The sequence below is a fragment of the Peromyscus leucopus genome, chromosome 4, assembly GCF_004664715.2.
Source record: "Peromyscus leucopus breed LL Stock chromosome 4, UCI_PerLeu_2.1, whole genome shotgun sequence".
NCBI lineage: Eukaryota > Metazoa > Chordata > Mammalia > Rodentia > Cricetidae > Peromyscus > Peromyscus leucopus.
The window spans coordinates 101,110,418-101,130,694 of NC_051066.1; the positions used below are offsets into that span (position 1 = coordinate 101,110,418).

Sequence of the window (20,277 nt, forward strand, 5' to 3'; positions counted from 1 at the left end):
AAACAATGAGTCATCTCTCCAGCCAGTACAACAATCTTAAAATATAGATCAGAGAAAATCACCTCATTGTTTGGACTCTCTAAGGAACTGCATTGCTAGAATACAATACTTCTAGTACCTGGCTACTTAAAGTGTGGTTGTAAGACTAGAAGCCTCTACCATCAGTTCAGACACATGGTAGGAATGAATAATCTGAGACATAATCTCACACCTACTGAATTAGCATCTTCTAATTCTCACAAATGTGAAATTTATAACTATATTAAAATTCAATCAACTGTTTTAGTTCAGAGTATTAAGAAAGGATATAGCCCTTAACACACTTGAAAAAGTCAGTAAAGCCAAGAGCATGCCCCTGGAAAAAAGATATATCCCCCATTCTTTCACAATAAACAATTAGATCAGCTACCTCTTAAGATTTTTTAATAGATTTCCACTTAAAGAGGGACAACTTTGTAAAATATGGTCTTCTATGAACTCCCAATATACTTTGTGCAACTTTTAAAAAATATATAATATTTTATTATTTATTTGAGAATTTTATGTAATATATGATCATGTTCATTTCCCTCCCCAACTCCTCCCAGGCCCACCACCCATAATAGCCTCACTTCCTCTCAACTCCTTTAAAAAGAAGTAATTCAGAGTCCAATTTGTGCTGACCATATACTCCTACACCTAGGTATGAGGCTATCTACAGAAATTTGATCAGCTTTCCAGGACCACATCCTTAAAAAGTATTCCCACCCCCAACTCTGAAGCTATTAAATGTCAGTAACTCATCAATTAGGGGTGGATGCTAGTGATCCCCTCCCCACACTATGTTAGAATGTTGACTGGCTTAATCTTGTGCAGGTCTTGTGTGGCTACTGTGAGTTCATGAGTGAAGCAGAGCTGTCTTTTCCAGAAAACACCATTTTGCTCTCATCCACCTTATAATTTTCCTCTTCCTCTTACTCAATGGTCTATGAGCTTTGAATGGGGGTGATGTAGATTTCATTTGTGGCTGGGCACTCCGCTGACACTTATTCTCTGTGCAAATTTTTTGTAAGATCATTAGATTTCCTAAGTAATGATACTTAAGGTAGCCATAAAATTTGTCTTCATTATTAAATCTGGTCACACTCACACTAGGTGGTCTCAGCTAAATAACAACAACAGAAATAATAATGTCCAAACTCTGTATCTACATTCTCCACAAATATTAACAATTTGATAGCTCATAAGAGGAGCAATTAAGCTTTTAGGGAATCTACAGGTGCTTGCCAAGGGTAGGCTCTGGGAATAGAGTCAAAATATGGTCACAGTCAAGAAATACTAAAACTGAATGTGGAGAAACCTCGAGGAGGGATGAGGCCAGAAGTGTCTGTTGCTTTGATGTGTTCTGCTTTGCTTCCGTGGCTGTCTGTTTGCTGTGTGTATATTCAACGCTCTAGAAAGCCAGCACCGTTCTACCTAATGCTTTTGTCACAGCTAGTGAGGCGTCTTCTTGCAGGAGCAAGGTTCGCCTCAGCGTTTCAGCACTGCGGACAGCTCCAGGCGTCTGCGGGAAGGGGTGGGGTGGGGCTTATGAGGAAAGGGGCGTGGGTAGTGGAAAGGAACACTAAAACGACTAAGTGACGCATCAGTTTTCAGTTAAACCAGTACACCTTTCACTCCGTTTTTTCCCTTTGTCTGGTCAAAGGAGATATAAAAACGTAGCGCCTTCTAACAACTCGAGCCTGCTGTTTTCACGCACAGCGAAATGCCTTCGGCACAGCTGGGGACAATCGCAGAGGCAAGGATTTTCGCAATGAATTAATTAAACCCTCACTACCCTAGGAAGCTCAAATAGTGACGAACCCTGATTGCTAAGCTTCAGGGTGCGATGTGAGTGAAAATGAGTCCTTGCCTCTGCTCTTTCTAATGAACCTGAAGAACAGACCCTGTTGCTGCTGTTAGAATCCCTTCCCCATCTCACGTCCCACCTCCTTTGCTCTCACATCCACCTGCGCGCAAATATTTACACATTGCCACATCAGAGAAATGCACACACATTTTCCTGCAAACACTCGCGCGCACGTCCTTCCGCGGCTGCCTGTGTCCTGTCTCTCACCCAGACACAGACATCTATACACGTAGGCCAGAAAAAGCGCAACCCACGGTCCTGTGACTCCACGCAGGTCCTCAGAACACGCCGTTTACATTGAACCGATCCGCGAGCACAGACAAACCTACCAACAAGTCTACTGGCTGGAATTCATCTCCATGGCAACAAACATGGAAGGTGAGCCCATCCATCCCTGCTGCCTGCGAAGTAACTTTCTCCCCCTTCCTCAGCAATCACCAACAGGGTTCCAGCGCTAGTCCCGGGGAGAAGGTGTCCTTATTCTCTTGGATTTCAGAAGCAAGAGAGCTGGGTGGGGGGCAGGGAGAGTCTGTAGGTTTTGGTGTGCTCAAATTCTGAAAAGAAAAGAATGCCTCTGCAGCTGCTGATGCTGTCAAAAAAGAAAAAGAAAGAAAGAAAATGTGTTGTGTGTATACAGATTGCTGATGCTTCTCCCATGATGTCTTGTAGGAAGTTTCCATGCTTCCTGCAGCTTAATATGTAGAAGACAACTGGAACCAACACAAGGTAGAATAATAACGCTGGTCTAGGCTTCTTTGGTGAGACATGTTGAGAATTTCCAGATCGAGCTTACCAGTGCTTTGGAAGGAATGGGTGTCTGAGGAGCCACCCAAATATTCTCTTAAAGAAAATCTCTCAAGGTTGACGTCTCCGGGGCTCTGGGGGTAGATTCCTGAAGATCCTGAGGTTCTGGAACTCTAGGAAACCAAAATGCATGTACTTCAGCATAATGAAGACATCTGGGTTTGTAATTTAAGGATTTCCTTTGATTCCAACACATCCATTCCTAAATGATAGCTCTGTGCAGATATGGCCTCAATAATGCTTCCTGCTGTTCCTTCTTTGAATAGAATTTAACAACCTTTGCATTTGATATAGAGTCTGTTGTTTATTACAGAAGGGCTCATTATTTTTTAAGCTTGAATTTGCATGTCTCATTTCATGAAATTACAAGTATCCTCTCACTAGAGACTTTTGTCTGGTGACTAGTCGTAAAATACTCTTTACCTGGAATATCCTATTGCACTCCAATTGTAACTATTTCAGATTTGGTGTTTGTGATGTTATTACTAGATAAATAAGCAGGAGGGTAATAAACCTGTTGATTAAAATAAAGACATAGGAGGTTCATGTGTTGTTTTAGGAGATGCCTACATTTTACTATTGGCTTCTGCAATTGCATGTTATTGTGTGCACATTTAATAACTGTTTTTGAAAAAGCAAACTTGATAGCTCCTAATCAGTAAACAGTTCACAGAAAAAAAGCATTGCCTACCATATTCACTCATGGATGTGAAAGGCTACATGCAGAAGGAGCTGTAAAAATGCCCTCCTTGGTGGGTTGCCGGCAGTGACATGATTTAAATAACTGAGCACAGGGGGGTTGTGGTCACCATCATCGATTATTTGTTGTTAGCCACAAAGCAACTCCACAACATTGGGCCTTTTGATATCTACAGGTCCTGCCATGGCCCAATGCTATGACTCATCAGGACTTACAGAGCAAACATGACGTTTGCCATGAAAGAAAAGAGACACTTTGAATCTGGTTGCTCACTACCAAAGTATCTAATCATTCATCCCAGTGCCTGGAGTTCCAAGCAGCGTTTTGTCAGTAGCAGAAGTAGTATAAAAATACGCTTTAATACTTCAGTCTTTGTGTGGAGAGACTCTGATATTTAAGCCGAGCAGTGTTGAAGATGTTATCCATTTTTGTGGTATATCACATTTAAAGTAAATTTACCTGGATTCAGCTTTACATTCAACTCTTTTTAAAATTCACTTATTCTTTTCACAACTACTTTTTTCATATGGGCTTTTTTTTTTATCAATTCATAGTTTTGTTCCTTTGTACTCTATTTTTCTCATATTTCATTCATTTTTTTATTTCTCAGCGAACCTATTTCTCAGGTATTAAAATATTATTTTCCTCCTGAGGTAAGCTTTACAAGATCTGTTCTATAGAAACTAATGAACCTTTGCTTCCCTATTTCTCCCAGTGATGGTAAATGAAAAATTTGTTCTTACTCCCTATGTGAAAGTGTTTTTGAGACCTTATTCATCATGAAGTAGTCAGTGTTGTAACTGAAGACTTCTGTTTATGATGTTGTCATTAGTAATATTTTATATAATGTACTCCACATCAATAGAAAGGCACAAAGCTCAGAAAACTTAATGATATATTCTCAAAAATTTAAGACTTAGTTGTTATTGAAATGAGGCACGGTATCCATTTTATATGTCAAATAATATAGAAAAGTTTGGGGAATTATTTGAAAAAGCTAGGCTTCAAATACCAGTGTTTTTGAGTGCTCAGTACATCATGTCTTGGATATGAAGACTAATATGCTTCTGTTTTGTGTTTATCTACCTATTTATACAGAGCTGGCATCAATAAGCAGGCTTCTTCTCTTAGACCTTTGTCCGTCTCCTTTCCAATTATTCTCCTATATGGCACTTGGTTTAAAGATGAACATTAAAATCTAAATTTTTCCTTTTAATGTATTAACAAAATCATCCTTTCTCAACTCAATTTTTGTTTAAAACTGTAAGCTACAGTTATTTAGACATTACATGGGTTGACTTAGATTTACTTTGAAAAAAATCAAATATCTGGTTAAGTCCTTATTGAGAATGATTCAAATTTGAATACATTATCCTTCTGAGCCTTTAACTCTTATGGAAGTAAAACTTGTTTTGTCAAATTGTATTACCATCCAAATATCAAAATTTCCTTCAATTTATTAACATTCTAGAAATTTCTATAATGGTGAAATAATTCTGCTCTCAGTCCTTGCTTGCCCATGCTTAGTTTCCATTCCCACAGAATTAGACAGTTTTTTAATGTTCCATCTGGAAATCTTGGCTTTCTTAGTTTTTTTTAATTCCTACTATGGATTTATTCATGATCCTGAGTCCTTCTTATAAGTCCACTGGGAGATCTTATTTTCCCTCTGCAAGAGGAGTATGTATTGTGGTTTATTGATAGTGGGTTTTTTTTTTCCTATATTCAAGTCCTATCTGGTAATAGCAAACAGCATCTTGCTGAACTTATAACAAAATTGTCCTGGATCAGTCTAGAACAAGTCTACACTAGAAAACACTATAGATGTCTAGATGTATCTATTGTCTTCTTCAGTATTCCCTTTCAATATGTCTCCTTCTCTTAAGTTGAAAGTTGTAAATACTTCTATGTACTGTGATCTCTCTATTCTGCATTTATTCATCTATATCAGTTTTACTTGATAATCATAACTAAAGTATTCTCCCCACTAGGAACTGTGTGTTGCACAAAATTATCTGGATTGACTCTTTACATGAGAATAGCAAGTTGGCAATGCCCAAATCTACATTTACTTTGTAAATCTAAACTGTTTCTTATTTTCTCCCTTCTGCTTAGTGAAAAATGTTGGTTTTGCATTTGTTCAAGCTTAATAGAGTGGAGCTATCATTGATGGGTCTCTTTTCACGGCTCATTGCATTCCGTCAGGTGTCAAATCCTAACTTTATAAGTGGCTTTCAAACTTACACTCTCTTACTCATACTTATTCATACAGACCTTCATTGATGCTTACATGAACCATTGTTTTCCATTTCTTCTAAATATGTAGAAAATAATTAAATTTACCAATATGGCTGCTGAGGAGATAAAATATGTGTAACGTACTGCATAGGAGAAAGGCAGTAAATGTTGAGCATAGTTTGATTTCTTTTTCATTACTCATGTAGAAGACTGAATTGTTTTCTTCTTTGAACATGGCTCCTCTCCCTTGCTAGTTGGAGGCTAAAGAGGCCATATCTACTACCATGTGACAACAGCGCAATAAATATTTTGAATACAAGGATGACAACTATCAATTAAATCATTTGTGTTTGACTGGGGCATAATAATGGTATTTCCATTCTGGAGTCTTTGTTCCTATTCAGGTTAAGATTGCCTCTGCCTTTCAAGCAACCACTTCGTGTCTTCAACTTATATGAATTATTGATGAATTTCAATTTTAATATTTATTTCATGAAAATTATCAAGCAACATCTCCCCCATTTTCAGTTAACGTATTTCTCTCCTTCATTCTCAAACACAAGACTTCTGTAAATGTTTCTGTTAGAAACATCAGGTTCCATCTCAGAATTTAAGTCATTAGATTCTTTTAAATCTCAACTCTGAGAACTACATATAATTTCAGCCAAGTTTTATGCTGAATTTAATAGTCATCACTTAAATGTCTTCAACCTAGTCACTGTTCTGAAGCATGTAAGAGTGTGTAGGTAAGGCTAGACATTTGTGATACTACACTGAAGACTGTCTTCATGATTATAAAAACCCTGTATTTGTTAGGATAGCTCAGTAACTGAATCTACATAAAGCACTATAAGCCAGGCGTATCTCGCATCTCCCTTACAAAGAGTACAAGGGAAGGTCCATGAATTGCCAAAGTCACTAAACCATGCTGTCCTGTTTCCCTAGTTCATCATGTTAACAGCAAACAAGCAAAAGAAGATGAATTTAGCTGTTGATATCTGAAGTTCCCCTCAAAGGCCTGTCTGTGAATCCTGGCACCTAGTTATAGCTGCAGAGCAGTTGGGAGACAGTGAAACCTGTAGGAGGAGGTGCATCTTGTCCAAAGAAGTCCTGTCACTGCAGAGATGATGTTGAAAGTGACAGTGAGACCCTAATCCCTCCTCCCTCCAGCCACAAGTGAGGAGCCCTCCTGTGCCACACTCTAGAACCAAAATCAGGCTCACATGACCACGGCTCAAACTGCCAAAGCAGAGACCCAGAATGAGCCTTTTCTCTTTGAAATTGACAATTTGACATTTGCCTACAATGGAAAGCTGAGCAGTACAGCCTTGCTTCTCACCCACGTGACCGTCAGAGCCTTCAGTGGCAACCGTTACCTATTAAATGTCTATTAGTCACACATTACTAACGTATAATTTCCTCTTCCGACTTTTGAAAGGTAGAATGTTTGCCTGTACTCATAACTCTGGAAGCTTTCTCATGGTTAGTCATTTTGAAAGCATATCTCCAAGCTATAAAAACCAGAGTAGGTTAAGAAGTCATGTCTTCATCATTTATGACTTTAAAATAATTATGTCTGCCTCTTCTACATAGGCATGCTGCTCAGTATGGCACATTGTTACCAAGTTCATCAAGGAAAGTGCTGGCTTATGTCAGTCTTTACTTTTTTTTTTTTTCAATGAAAAAGTTAAGAAAATATTCTATGTTGTCTTAAACTCATTCAACCCTTTAGACTTTCCTGACACTGCCCTGATAGTTTTGGGTCACTTTTCAACATGTGTTCAAATAGCACTGCATTTCTTCTCATATTTGTTCTAGTAATTGAGAGAGTGCTACAAATTAGGTTTGTTGCCATGGTAACCTTTTTCATTTAGTAAGCCGTTCTTTATCCACACACCATTCACATCCCTACTCCACTCAGAAGATTTTTAAGTATCTCATTAATATCCTTCCTGGCTAAGGCTAACATCCAAGGATTGGGTGAAGAAGGAGTACTACACCAGAAATTTTAAGCTAAAAAATCACAGTGATCAAATATAAAATTGACATCTGTACTTTCTGGTACAGATTAATGTCTACAGAAGATGATTATTATATAGTTTCCTGAGAAAACAAAGGGAAATTCACAGTTAGTAGGAAAAATCCACATTCTCCATCTCTGGACATGAAAACTCATGTCTTTTTAAGAATGCTGCACTACATCAGTTTAACCAGACAGAGCAGGAACACTGGGAGAGCTGTTGAATCCCGGTGCTTATCTTCAAGGCTAGTTTTTGAAACCAAATGGAAGGTCTCTTGTTCATGTCAACTACTAATAAATGAAATTTCAAGCTCTCTGGATATTGAAAAAAATAGATTAAAAAAAACTTTAGTCTTCAAAGATTGTATCTGCCAACATATTTAATTTATTCCAGTTCAAATACTTATTGAATAGAGATGATATGCCAGCTTAGAAAGTGGTTATTTTTTCATCAATTCATTAACTCGTTGTCTAGAAATCTAAGAACAGAGTGTTATATGGCATGTGTTAGACAAATTGTATAGGAAAGGGGGCTTTTGTACCTCTAGCTGGGAAGGGGTTTTATCTTCATTTAGTAGAACTATGTGAGCTGCATACTTGATTACTGCTTCTGGAAAATGTCTTTTTGTTGGTTTGCTTGTTTAGCTGATTGGTAGGTTTTTACTACTAAGAATAACAAAGTCTTGTAGGTTAATCCAAGGGCAATTAGGTTGTCTTTGTCTGACCAGCTATGAAACAGTGCATATGTTTACTCTATGATGTCTTTAAAATATGTAACTACAGCAGCTGAGCATGGTGGCCCATGCCTTTAATCCTAACACTTGGGAGGCAGAGGCAGGCAGATCTCTGTGAGTTCAAGGCCAGCCTGGACTACAGAACAAGTTCCAGGATGGGCTCCAAAACTACACAGAGAAACCCTGTCTCAAGAAACAAAACAAAAAAAGTGAGGCAGTGGTGGTGCACACCTTTAATCCCAGCACTCGGTAGGCAAAGGCAGGCAGATCTCTGTGAGTTCGAGGCCAGCCTGGACTACAGAGTGAGTTCCAAGAAAGGTGCAAAGCTACACAGAGAAACCCTGTCTCGGGGGGAAAAAAAAGTAAATATGCAACCACATTTAGCTAAATTTATGACATTAATCTGCTTGGGCCATTTCTACATGATGGTAAAATGAACAAATCATTCAAACTGCTCAGGTGATTTTAAAATTTGTGAGCAAATTGTTGCAGTAATCAGACTTGGTGGAGGCAGAGTTCAGTGGTCTAAATGCCCTTGGGCTCCTAACCTGGAGATGGATGGAGGATGAAGCAGGTGTAGACAGAGATGAGTTGGGATATGCCCCCAAGACAACCTCAGCTGACACCCTGTAGAACTCCAGAGCTAGGCTATTTCTTTAGCATTTCCCCCTTGGAGTCAAGACAGTCAGAGTCACATCACTCCCTCCCTCACTGAATAGCATCCTTCCCAGGAGGAAACATACCCTTGGTAGGGCAGTTCTCTGTAGCTGAGGCAACCCATAAAAGGAGATAATAACACCTGCTGGGAATGCTGCCAGTGGCCAGGCAGTCAGGTCCTGCACTGTGGACACACCATAGTGCCCGATAGTAAACCAATGTTATCGGCCCCTCTGTTTTTAGAGGTTTACTTTTAGTATCTTAAATTACATTCACACGTGTGAGTAAATGTACCTGGGTGCTGCCACCCTCAGAGGCAAAGGCATGGAGTGTCTTGGAGCTGGAGTTACCCGTGTTTATGTGTTGCTGCTTGACATGGAAGCTGAGAACTGAACTTTGACACTCTGCAAGAGTAGGACCCCTTCTTAACTGCTGAGTATTGTTGGCTCCTCTTACCTAGACACCCCTGAAAATGTTAAATGTAGCTTACAAGGACCATGAACTTGACAAAATTTTAAAAATTCAGAAGCTGAAAGTATTATTTAATCCTGCATCCTATGCCTCCTCCAGGATAAATAACAAAAGAACTCAGCCTTTGGCAAGATAACTCTGAGTTACTTAAGTAAGCCTAAAAAGATAACTCTTTAAAAAGGCAAAGTACACTTTCTATTTGCTAGAACACTTAAAAACAACTTGTAGAAAGGTGCTCCACAAAGGGATTTAAAAATGTTTTTCCCTTTTACTGAACAAAAAGTCAACCAACCAACATGCCAGAAGTAGGGAGTATTTCTGTCACTGGTAGTTTGAAGACAGGGCTCTTTTTGTAACATAAACCTTCATAAAAACTGATTATCACTGTGTTTTTAAGTTTGAAAGTTATAAGCCTTATTACTCTCTCCACGCATTCCCACCTATCCCTTGTTCTATCTCAGTGGGTTCTTTTTTAATTTTTATTTTATGTGTATGAGTGTTTTTCACACCTATATGTCTGCGCACCATGTGTATGCCTGGAGGCCAGAAAAGGGAGTCAGATGCCCTGAAACTGGAGTTATAGACATTTGTGAGCCAATATGTGTGTGCTGGGAATCGAACTTCCATTCTCTGCAAGAACAAGTGCTCTTAACCATTGAGCCATCTTTCCAGCGCCTTCAGCTGCTTTCTGAAATGGAAAAGGAGCTCCGTTTTAGTTAAAGTCAACTTTCTTAACATTTTAGCTGTAGTTTTAGAATATCAATCGTAGATAGGGGTAAAGGAATGAGAATCTGGCTAGGAAGACCTGGGAGTTGTCTTAAAGTTAGCTGGATTACAGAGAACACACAACTTTACTTGATTTTATATTTGTTTAAGGCAGTGATTCTCAACCTTCCTAATGCTGCAACTCTTTAATACAGTTCCTCATGTTGTGTTGACCCCAAGCATAAAATTTTTTTCATTGCTACTTCATAACTATAAATTTGCTACTGTTATGAATCATAATGCAAATATCTGATATTTCCAGTGGTCTTGGGTGACTCCTGTGAAAGGGCTTTCCTATAATGGGGCCACATGTAATGGAGAAGATGCTCAAAGCATGCAGCTATGAAAACAAGAGTTGAAACAAAGAGTATGTCATAGCTTTTTAAAGAATAGACAAAATGGCCCTGGAGAGAGAGACCTTGAAGCTGGGACTTTGAACAACAAGGACAGCTTATAGACTTTTTATTTATGCTATGATATTCACATGCAAAAATGCAGTGAAAATTCAGATCAAAGAAGCAGGGACAACTAACTACCTCCCAGCAAACCAAAGGCATTGAGAGTTAATCGTGCAACTATCATTTTCATGCTTGGCTTTCTATGGCACTGTGCAGGCATGGATTTCTGTGTCCATAAACCACTCTGCACTACTACAATGGAATAAACATCTCCAGTGCCAATTTCATTCTGATCTGTATCTGATGTCTTCAGATATACTTGATGATTTAAGAGGACTTGAAAATACCTGCTTTTATAATTTCTTGCCCAATGCCACACAAGAATGAAACTAAACCGGGTCCATTCTGTACCTAGGCGGAGAACTGACTCCTGCAGGAACTCCCAAGAGCCACCACGATGCACCAGTGAACGATGAGTAGCACCTACTGCAGCAATTCTTCAGCTAAGATGAGTGTCAACGAAGTCTCTGCATTCTCCCTGACGCTGGAGCAAAAGACTGGCTTTGCCTTTGTGGGCATCCTGTGCATTTTCCTGGGGCTCCTTATCATCAGATGCTTCAAGATTCTCTTAGACCCATATAGCAGCATGCCCTCTTCTACGTGGGAAGACGAAGTCGAAGAGTTTGATAAAGGGACCTTTGAGTATGCGCTTGCCTGATGGCGGTTCCAGCTTCAAGCCTTTTCCAGTTGCCATTGGGACACATGTTAGACACATTTGTAATTAGCCTGACTGTGCTGCTGCAGAGAGGATCATTTCATTCACAAAATTCAATAAACATCTGTGATTGATTTATCCACCATGCTGTGTAAAATCTCATGTTTTTCTGGTCTCCCTCAGTGGAGGTTTCCATGCAGAGAGCAGAAGTGTGACCTCTGCCACCTTATTCCCTCCTCTAATACCTGCCCTTGCTGTCTGCTCCTTTCTGTATACGGATGAGTTAGCTGGGGGCTTCCACAAAGCAAGACTCTTCTTGTCCCATACCAGGACCACAACATAGCTTTAGTGAATCCTGTGTTGTGTGACATTATTCTTAGGGAGACATGAGCACATGTCTATTCACCCCAGATAGAGAACCATTGATAGAATGGGTTACCTACAGGAATATGGGTGAAAGATTACTTACATGAGCAGAAATGACTCAACAACAGCTTCATTACCAAAGGTCCACCTCAACATGGGTGAGCTTGGGGCACAGCCCGCATACAGCTCCACAGGGTGGAGAGTGCCTCTTGTGGTGGTATTGTGTTCCCCAAAATATTGTGCACCCTAATAAACTTATCTGGGGTCAGAGACAGAACAGCTACTAGATACAAAGGCTAGAAAATGGTGGCACTCACACCTTTAATCCTAGCACAGCAGAGGTAGAAATCCCTCTGGATCTCTGTGAGTTCAAGGCCACATTGGAAATGGCCAGGCATGGTGACACATGCCTTTAATCCCAGAAAGCAAGCCTTTAATCCCAGGGAGTGATGGTAGAAAGCAGAAATGTATATAAGGTGTGAGGACCAGAAACTAGAAGCATTTGGCTGGTTAAGCTTTTAGCTGGTTAAGCTTCAGGCTTTCGAGCAGCAGTTCGGCTGAGAGCCATTGGGATGAGGACACAGAAGCATCCAGTCTGAGGAAACAAGACCAGCTGAGAAGTTGGCCAGGTGAGGTTAGCTGTGGTTTGTTCTGTCTCTCTGATCTTCCAGAATTCACCCCAATACCTGGTCCAGGTTTGATCTTATTAATAAGAACTTTGTAAGATTCCCGCAACAGCCTTTGGAAGGCAGCTCACATGGTCTGAGCCTCTTCCAGGAAGATCAGCTTGTCTGAGAGTGCCTCTCGGTAGTCCTCATTGCTTCTGTGTGGTCGGGGAAGGAGAGAACTAGGGTATCTGGTCAGTTTCAGAGACTTTCTGAAGCCTTTGGGTTGTTTATTCCCTAAACTTAGCAAGCTTCCCTGAAGGATGGAATGTTTTCCCTCTCCTTAGAACATTCCATGTCTTAAGGAATTTCCCTCCAAGATGAAGCCTTATCTCAGAAGAAATTGCTCCACAACACTTAGGCTCAAAGGCCGTTGGACCACCAAAAGAAAGAATAGTATTTCTTAAACAGGGATCATAGGTCAGAAAGTTCGCAGTGGAACACATTCAGAAAACTAACACCCAGACCTGCCAACTCTGCAGAAATGTGAAGGTTCTCAGAATTCCCAGCATTCCTCTAGGGCTTGAAGACTCTCCTGTGGTAAAATGCTGTAGTCTAGAGTGCCTGCCAGTCCTGCCTCACATGGACACTGACTGCATCACCCTCCTTCATGGCTAGCACTAGAGAGTTCCAGCATCACCCAGTAGGAGGGACGATTGTACTGAGGCAAGAAGTCCCAACAGCCAGTGCTGCCACCACCGGAGCCATACCACCCGAGCCAGTGGTCTAATCTCTGTGGACTTCAGGGGAGAGATAACCAGAGGACTTGAATGGCCATTTTAACTCTAGCAGCCTAAATATGCCACACATGTCCCTGAAAAACCAGAGAGCCAAAGTGAGGTTTGAAGAGTTGCACATTTTCCAGATCAGGAGTCAGGATTCTGATGTTGGCTCACCTAGCAACTAGTTTCATCTCGCTTCATAACCTACAAAGTGACCTCAGGGCAGACAGTCTTCCACATCTGTGAAACTAGGATGAGAAGCCTATCCTGTGTCTCTCAAGGATGCTCGCAAGAGGATGGAGACATAAGAAATAGAAAAGCACTTAGAAAAACACAGAACACGTAAAAAAAATACCATGCTCTCCATCTGTCTCCACACCACTCCAACCCAGCACTGGGTTACACATGCCTCTGCCACACCTGAGTTTACATGGGTGCTGGAAATCTGAACTCAGGTGCCTTTGCTTGCAAGGCGGGCACCTTTCCCACTGAGCCAGCACCCTGGCCTCTACAACGTTTACCAAGACAGCTGCTCAGGTCTGTGGCATTCCAAAACAGCAGGCACAGAGAGATTCTTGATAGAAATTTTTGTTGCTGTTTGTTTGTTCTCCTAGTGGATTTATAAAACATTTGTGTTGGCTGTGGTTCTTCTGTGTGAACCCTGCACATCAAAGAGGCTCATGGTGCCCCGGGTGGTACAAGAACACCTCACATCCAATTGGTAATCTGGCCCGAGAATAACTCAGTAAACTGAGCTCAGCTGACCTCTTGGAAGGCACCTGTGCCTGAATACCAGGCATCGTCTTTGTGGCATGGGCTTCCATAGTGCTCCCTAAGATTCGTGACCAACTTGCAGACAAAAGGTTCCATTTGCCCCAGAGACAACATTCACCAAGACTTTTCATTTTACAAGATCAGATTTTTATTTCAAAACAAGAAAAGAAAGGAAGGAAGGAGGAAAAAGAAGAAGGAAGGATGAAAGAAAGGAAGGGAGGGAGGGAGGGAGGGAGGGAGGGAGGGAGGAGGGAGGAAGGAAGGAAGGAAGGAAGGAAGGAAGGAAGGAAGGAAGGAAGGAAGGAAGGAAGGAAGGCACAACACATTCATAAAGAATGTACCACCATTTCAGGGCATCAACTCCCAGCATACTACCATCCCCAGTCTCACTAAAAAGAGAACACACTGACAGTGTTTGTCCTGTGGCTTTTATTTTTATTTTATTTGTGCATCTTAGTCCTTTGTGAAGATGGGGGTAGAAGAATGGTCATCACCATCTGTATCTTCAGAGCAAGAAGTGATAACTATAAAAGGCTGGTTAGAGTTGGAATACAATATGGAAACTTCAAGAAATGTTAGTATGTGTTTACAAATAGATGACTGATATCATACCCAGATCAGCTCCTATTACCACATCCAAGAACATGTTAGGGAGAACAGGAAGAAAGGTAGCACCTGTACTCCAGACAACGTGTTCTGGTCCCTGAGCCGCCTGCCTCAAAGGCTTAAATTAAGCTCGCCATCCAAGGTTGACTTTATGGATGGTGTCACTTCATCCATAACCCCTAAACATCTGTCAGCCTCTCTAGAAGGTCTCAATCCCCTTACTAAAGGACAAAGGCCATCGTTTCCCAGTTAGAGATAACAGCCTCAAATGAAAATGTCTGCTTGATGGAAGACTGAGACTGAAACTAATTCATACACACTGAAGTCAGACAAGCACAGAACAAGAAAAAGAGGCTGGCTTCTGAGGCACTCAGCCTCTGCTAAAGGAAGAAGATTGAAGAACGAAGAAGGTAGTTCCAAAGGCAAGTGGGGGCTGTCAATCATCCTGGTAGAGAGAACGGAACTTGTTTGGGGTCGTCATCTCAGCAGTCTACTGACCTATTAAGTCAGTAGCCCAGCAGCAGCAGCAGCAGCAGCAGCAGCACCACCACCACCACCACCACCACCACCCTGCCCAGCTGGATCTGACATCTGACAACTTCCCATGCTGAATGTCCTTCTTCTACATGAGGGGTTCCACCCCTCACTGAGTAAACAATTCTACTCTATTAAAGTCATCCTTATGAGAAAATTAGGGCTGAGAAGATGGCTCAGGGGGTAAAGACACGTGCTGCCAGGCCTGGCACTTGAGTTCGAAGCCTGGGACAGACATAGAGGAAAAAGAGACCCGACTTGCTGATGCTGTCCTCTGATCTCTAGGTACACCACATGGCATGTGCACTCACCCACCTACACAGAAATAAGTAATTGTAAAAACAGAAAAAGAGAGAGGAGATTGAGTTACAGCTATCTCTTTGTAGTTCTGCTTTTGAAAGAACCTTCTGATACTACTTCCAATAGACATTAGCCTGACTGAGTACCATGGCATTTACCTGGCTAAGAGCATTGAAGGGGCTTTCCTTTGGCATCTGCATGTCCCTTGTACAATCCTGTGGCTGGTTATCAACTTACCTTTTCCTTCATCTTAATAGGAAGGATTCCTATTTCTGTCTTTAATGGCTGGTCTCAGAATCACCGGTGTAAGTAAAAAAATAAATAAATCACAAACCGATAATAAATATTAATAAAGTAGTACAAGCAAGGACTATAGACAAACCGGTACTGTTAAAACATAAACATGCATTAGCTCATTTAATCCTCACAACAACTCAGCAAGCTACATGCCATTATTGTGATCATCCACATTGGCATATGAGAACATGAAAGCACACACAGTGAATGAGTCTCCTGAATTTGGAAGTGACAGAACCAGAATTAAAATCGAGCATTCCTCACTCACAGCTCACACTTACCCACTACATCACACCATAGCAGAGCCACCCAGGCAACTGGAAATCACTTGGATAGAATCTTATTAGACACAAAGAGGACTCATTCAGTCATCCTGATTGAAAACCAGTGACAGAACCTGCATGGAGGAATTGCATGTGTTGTCTTAATCACCAACTCACAGATGGGAGCAGAAACTTCTTTTGAGGAAACTAAAATACTAGATGTGATTAAAAACTGATCTTCCATGGGAGACAGAAAAGCCATGCAGTAGCACCACTGGGAAGTGTACCCAGCCCCTGGGAAGTGTACCCAGCCCCTGGCAAGTGTACCCAGCCACTGGCAAGTGTACCCAGCCCTTGGGAAGTGTACCAAGCCACAGGGAAGTGTACCCCAGCCCCTGGGAAGTGTACCCAGCCCCTGGCAAGTGTATCCAACCCATGGGAAGTGTACCTAGCCCCTGAGAAGTATACCCAGACCCTGGGAAATGTACTCAGCCCCTGGGAAGTGTACCCAGACCCTGGGAAATGTACCCAGCCCCTGGGAAGTGTACCCAACCACTGGGAAGTGTATCCAGTTTGATTTGAGCAGCTTAAAGTAGTTATCTCACTAGGCAGAAATCTTTTCAATAACTCACTGATGCTATTCTCAATCTGCTCGCTTCCTATGCAGAGAAGAGGCAAAGTTAGTAAGCTAAAATGATTTCAGGTACCATTTCCTAGTCACAAAACATTGGGACCATCTCTTGAGGTTAGTATTTTGGTTCCTATGCTGAGCAATATAAGGTCACTGGGTCTTATCAAAAAATAAATGATGAACTAGGCCTGGGAGCAAAGGCCTACTTCCAGCTACTTGGGAGGCTGAAGCAGGAGGATGGCAAGTTCAAGACCACTCTGAGTACAGAGTAAACTCAGGACCAACCTAGACAATTAATAAGATTCTGTCTCAAAATAAAACGTTTAGGAATGGGGTGGGAGAGCTCAATGGTAGAGTACTTAGTTAGCACGTGTGAGGTCCTGGGTTCAATTCTTATTGCAAGAAAAAGAGGCAGAGACAAAGACAGACACAGACAGGGACAGAGAAAGAAAGCCAGAGTGTGGGACTAAATTTATCTAGTCCCAAACCACTGAAGCAATATTTTTGAAGGATTTGCTCTTGAGCAATCTGTGAATTAAAGAAACCTTATTTTGTTTACTGTCTAAAAGGATTAATGATTTACTACTGGTTACTAGTTGATGTGGTACTTACGGTTCCCCAGGGCTAATGACTGGCAGGGCTTCTCCCACTATTCCAGGCCAATGACTGAGAAGTCATCTCTTTCAAGAAGTTTTTAACCAATGAGAAGGAGCCTAAGGTTGTGGGCTGAAAGCTAAGGCTCCATATATGCCCGTGCCGTGCTAAAGTGGGTCACACTCCTCAGAAGAAGGCTGCTGGATAGTGAGGTAAGTGTCTGGGCTGGGCAAAATCCTGACTTCATACCATGTCAAAAAGCAGACTCTGAGGACTGGACTAAAGACGTCAGGGACTGTGAGGTGTTAAATGTTCTAAAAAGCTGAGAGATGCAGGCTTCACTGGTAATTTCACCAGGGAAGGTTATTTAAGAGTTTAAGTTATGTGTGTTTGGGTTTTGTGGTTTGTTTGTTTTTTTTTTTTTTTAATTCGAGGAAATGCCTTAAATCACTGCACAAGAGTTGAGTTTTTGTTTATATTGTTCTCATTTTTTTCTAACTTTCTTTGAAAAAAAATCAAAATTTAAGGTACCTACCAAGAAATATCACTCCAAAGACAGTATTTAAGACTGGCACATCGCTGTAGAGTTGGGAAAATTACTGGGTCTATTGAACTCACAAAATATTTCTTTAAAAGGATCAAGTAGAATATAGGTCTTTACTGAGGGCTATAATTTATTTTCATATCCCAAACACTCATTTTTTAAGGTTTACATAATACTATTTGTGAAAAAAGCACAAATATGTGAGCAAATGAAATGTTTCAAAGGCTACTAAGAATTCTAAAATTTCATCCTCTTGACAGACTTCTTTTTTCTTTTAATTTGCACATTCTAAAATGTAACTTTTTACTTGTTACACATATGAAAGTTTTTCTGAGACAAATTTATCGTTGATGATGAGTGGGTTTTTGTAACTAGCAAAATACACTTTTCAAGGTTTTCAGGTTTCCTGGTTTATGTATCAGACAGTGTATAATGCTATCAACATTAAATACTTTGCAACCCCGGCATTTAGATGGCCCACGGACTCCCCTACTGTCCCCAGTACTAACATGCTTTCTAAAAGTCCCAGTGCCTTCCGAGCAGACAAGACAAACAGTCACATGCTAGTGACTTCATTGGAATTTCTGTTTGCAGAAACCAGTCCCTGGTTATTTGTTAGGATTTCGTTGCTCAGGTAGCAAGGATTCCCAGACAGGTAATTCTTAGTGAAACAAATTTAAATAAAGAGATAAATATACCTTAAACCGCAGCCCTTCTTAAATATGTTTGTATGTATAGCCTGGAACAAATTTAATTTTCTCTCTTAATAACAGCTTTGAAGATCATTCTGAAGGTTAAATGGGAGAGAATACACCAACGTTACAGCAGATGTCTAATTATTGAGTCATCTAGAACCAAAGCCAAATGCTGTGTATTGTAACCACATTATTGTCTGTTTTCAAACAGTAATATAGAGATTTTTAAAAAATAAATAAACATAAAAGTTAGTTCCAAAGTAGATTCTAGAAGATGTCAGTGAACACTCCTTCCAACTCAGTGCCCAGCAGCACTAGTCGTTTTCAAGTGCATGTTATAAACGAGGGCCATGGCAGCGGTGCAGCCATGAGTGACGGCGCAGACCCCCCACACTACGAAGAGACCTCTTTCGGAGACGAAGCCCAAAACAGACTGAGAATCAGCTTCAGGCCTGGGAATCAGGAGTGCTATGACAATTTCCTCCAAAATGGAGACTCTGCTAAAACAGACACCACATTTCATGCCTACGACTCCCACACAAACACGTACTACCTACAAACCTTTGGCCACAACACCATGGACGCTGTCCCCAAGATTGAGTACTACCGCAACACCGGCAGCGTGAGCGGGCCCAAGGTCAACCGGCCCAGCCTGCTGGAGATCCACGAGCAGCTGGCCAAGGTAAGCCGGAAGGGCCTGGTGAGTGTCCTTCCGCGCGCCGTTCGCTCGGGGTAACAACACTGCACATGCAGGGGTCACATGAAGAGGGCTGGTCCATGCCATCCATCTTCCTTCCACAGCTGTCTCCTGTTTCCAAGAAACAGAAAATGGACAGGGGCTTCACAAATCTTTACTGACTTGGGAGAGAAGTGCCGACTGAGCTTGGAAAATAAGGCAAAGAGTCCTCTGGTGTTTGCAGTAGGGTGGCTCAAGTCCCACACGGCTGAACACGCCACACTGAATCCTAAGCTGCTTCCACCTCAGAGTCACCTTTGTGCTAACAACTCCACTCCAGTCTTAAACAAACCGTTGTGCTTTCGTAGTTCATATTGTGGGAGCCAGCCTGCGGTGCAGCCGTGGTGTGGCCTTGAGACACAGCTACTCTGGTAGCTGAGGCTGAGTGATGACTACTTTTTGTATTCTTTAAAGAAAGAACAGAAGTGCATAAGACTCAGCCTTGTGTTCATCCTCTTCATACCTTTGCCTGAGCCTCCTGGCTCTACTAATTTAAGCTCAGAAGCACAGTGGCCAGATCTCCTAAAGAATGCACAAGGGTTTCAAAGTCTCTGGAAGACTCTAATGTTGTACTCATCATTTAGAAGCTTCGATTTCTTCTGTGGCTCCCTCTAAGATTTGTTGACCGACTATCCCCCTGCCTTTCTGTCAGCGCATAACGAACATCACTGGTTGGTTGGTTTGTTTCTTTGCATGGAGCTGTGCATGTGTGCCTCCTTGTATGTGCTTGAACATGTGAATGCAGCTCTATATGGAAGTCTGAGGGTGATGCTGGGCATGTTCCTCGATGTCTCCACCTTATGTTTTGAGCTCTGGCTTGAACCCAGAGTTTGATGATTCAGGTGGTCCAGTTAGCTTCCCCTGGAGATCCCCTGTCTCAAGCTCCTCAGTGCTGAAATTACAGGTGGGAGAGCATACCAGCCTATGTACATGAGTGTGGAGATTCAAGCTCAGGCCCTCACACTCACCAGCAAGTGCCTTACCACCTGAGCCATCTCCCCACCTGTGAATATCACTTTTTGGAACATGGTTACACACTCTAGGAAGAGAATTGGATATTACATATTCAAATATTGTTTATTTACTCATGCCCAAGCTTTCAGGAAAACAAAGAATGTACAGTTTATTTCATAATCATTCATTTATTAATGCTGGTTCTT

At 41.4% G+C, this 20,277-nt stretch overlaps 2 protein-coding genes across 3 annotated transcripts in view; both read left to right on the forward strand.

The window, feature by feature from the left end:
• The first annotated feature begins 1,573 nt into the window (after positions 1–1,573).
• Positions 1,574–11,509, forward strand: Ctxn2 (cortexin 2). Of its 2 annotated transcripts, none has more exons than XM_028858276.2 (2): positions 1,574–2,266; positions 11,091–11,509. In XM_028858276.2, exon 2 carries the CDS (start codon positions 11,148–11,150, stop codon positions 11,391–11,393), a length of 246 nt encoding a protein of 81 aa, XP_028714109.1. In that variant the 5' UTR covers positions 1,574–2,266; positions 11,091–11,147; the 3' UTR covers positions 11,394–11,509. The 2 variants fall into 2 exon arrangements, with proteins under 2 accessions (XP_028714109.1, XP_028714110.1); XM_028858277.2 differs by lacking the exon at positions 1,574–2,266 and adding an exon at positions 2,308–2,614.
• A 5,749-nt stretch (positions 11,510–17,258) lies between these two features.
• Positions 17,259–20,277, forward strand: part of Slc12a1 (solute carrier family 12 member 1) — an 88,020-nt gene continuing 85,001 nt past the window's right edge. Inside the window, exons 1-2 of the mRNA XM_028858266.2 lie at positions 17,259–17,354; positions 18,460–19,063. Coding sequence (XP_028714099.1) covers positions 18,656–19,063 — 408 coding nt within the window. The 5' untranslated portion in view covers positions 17,259–17,354; positions 18,460–18,655. The remainder of the gene's footprint in view (positions 17,355–18,459; positions 19,064–20,277) is intronic.

What these genes read in the sequence shown, in the direction of transcription:
- Ctxn2 (XM_028858276.2), top strand. Translation starts at nt 11,148, where the DNA reads ATGAGTAGCACCTACTGCAGCAATTCTTCAGCTAAGATGAGTGTCAAC.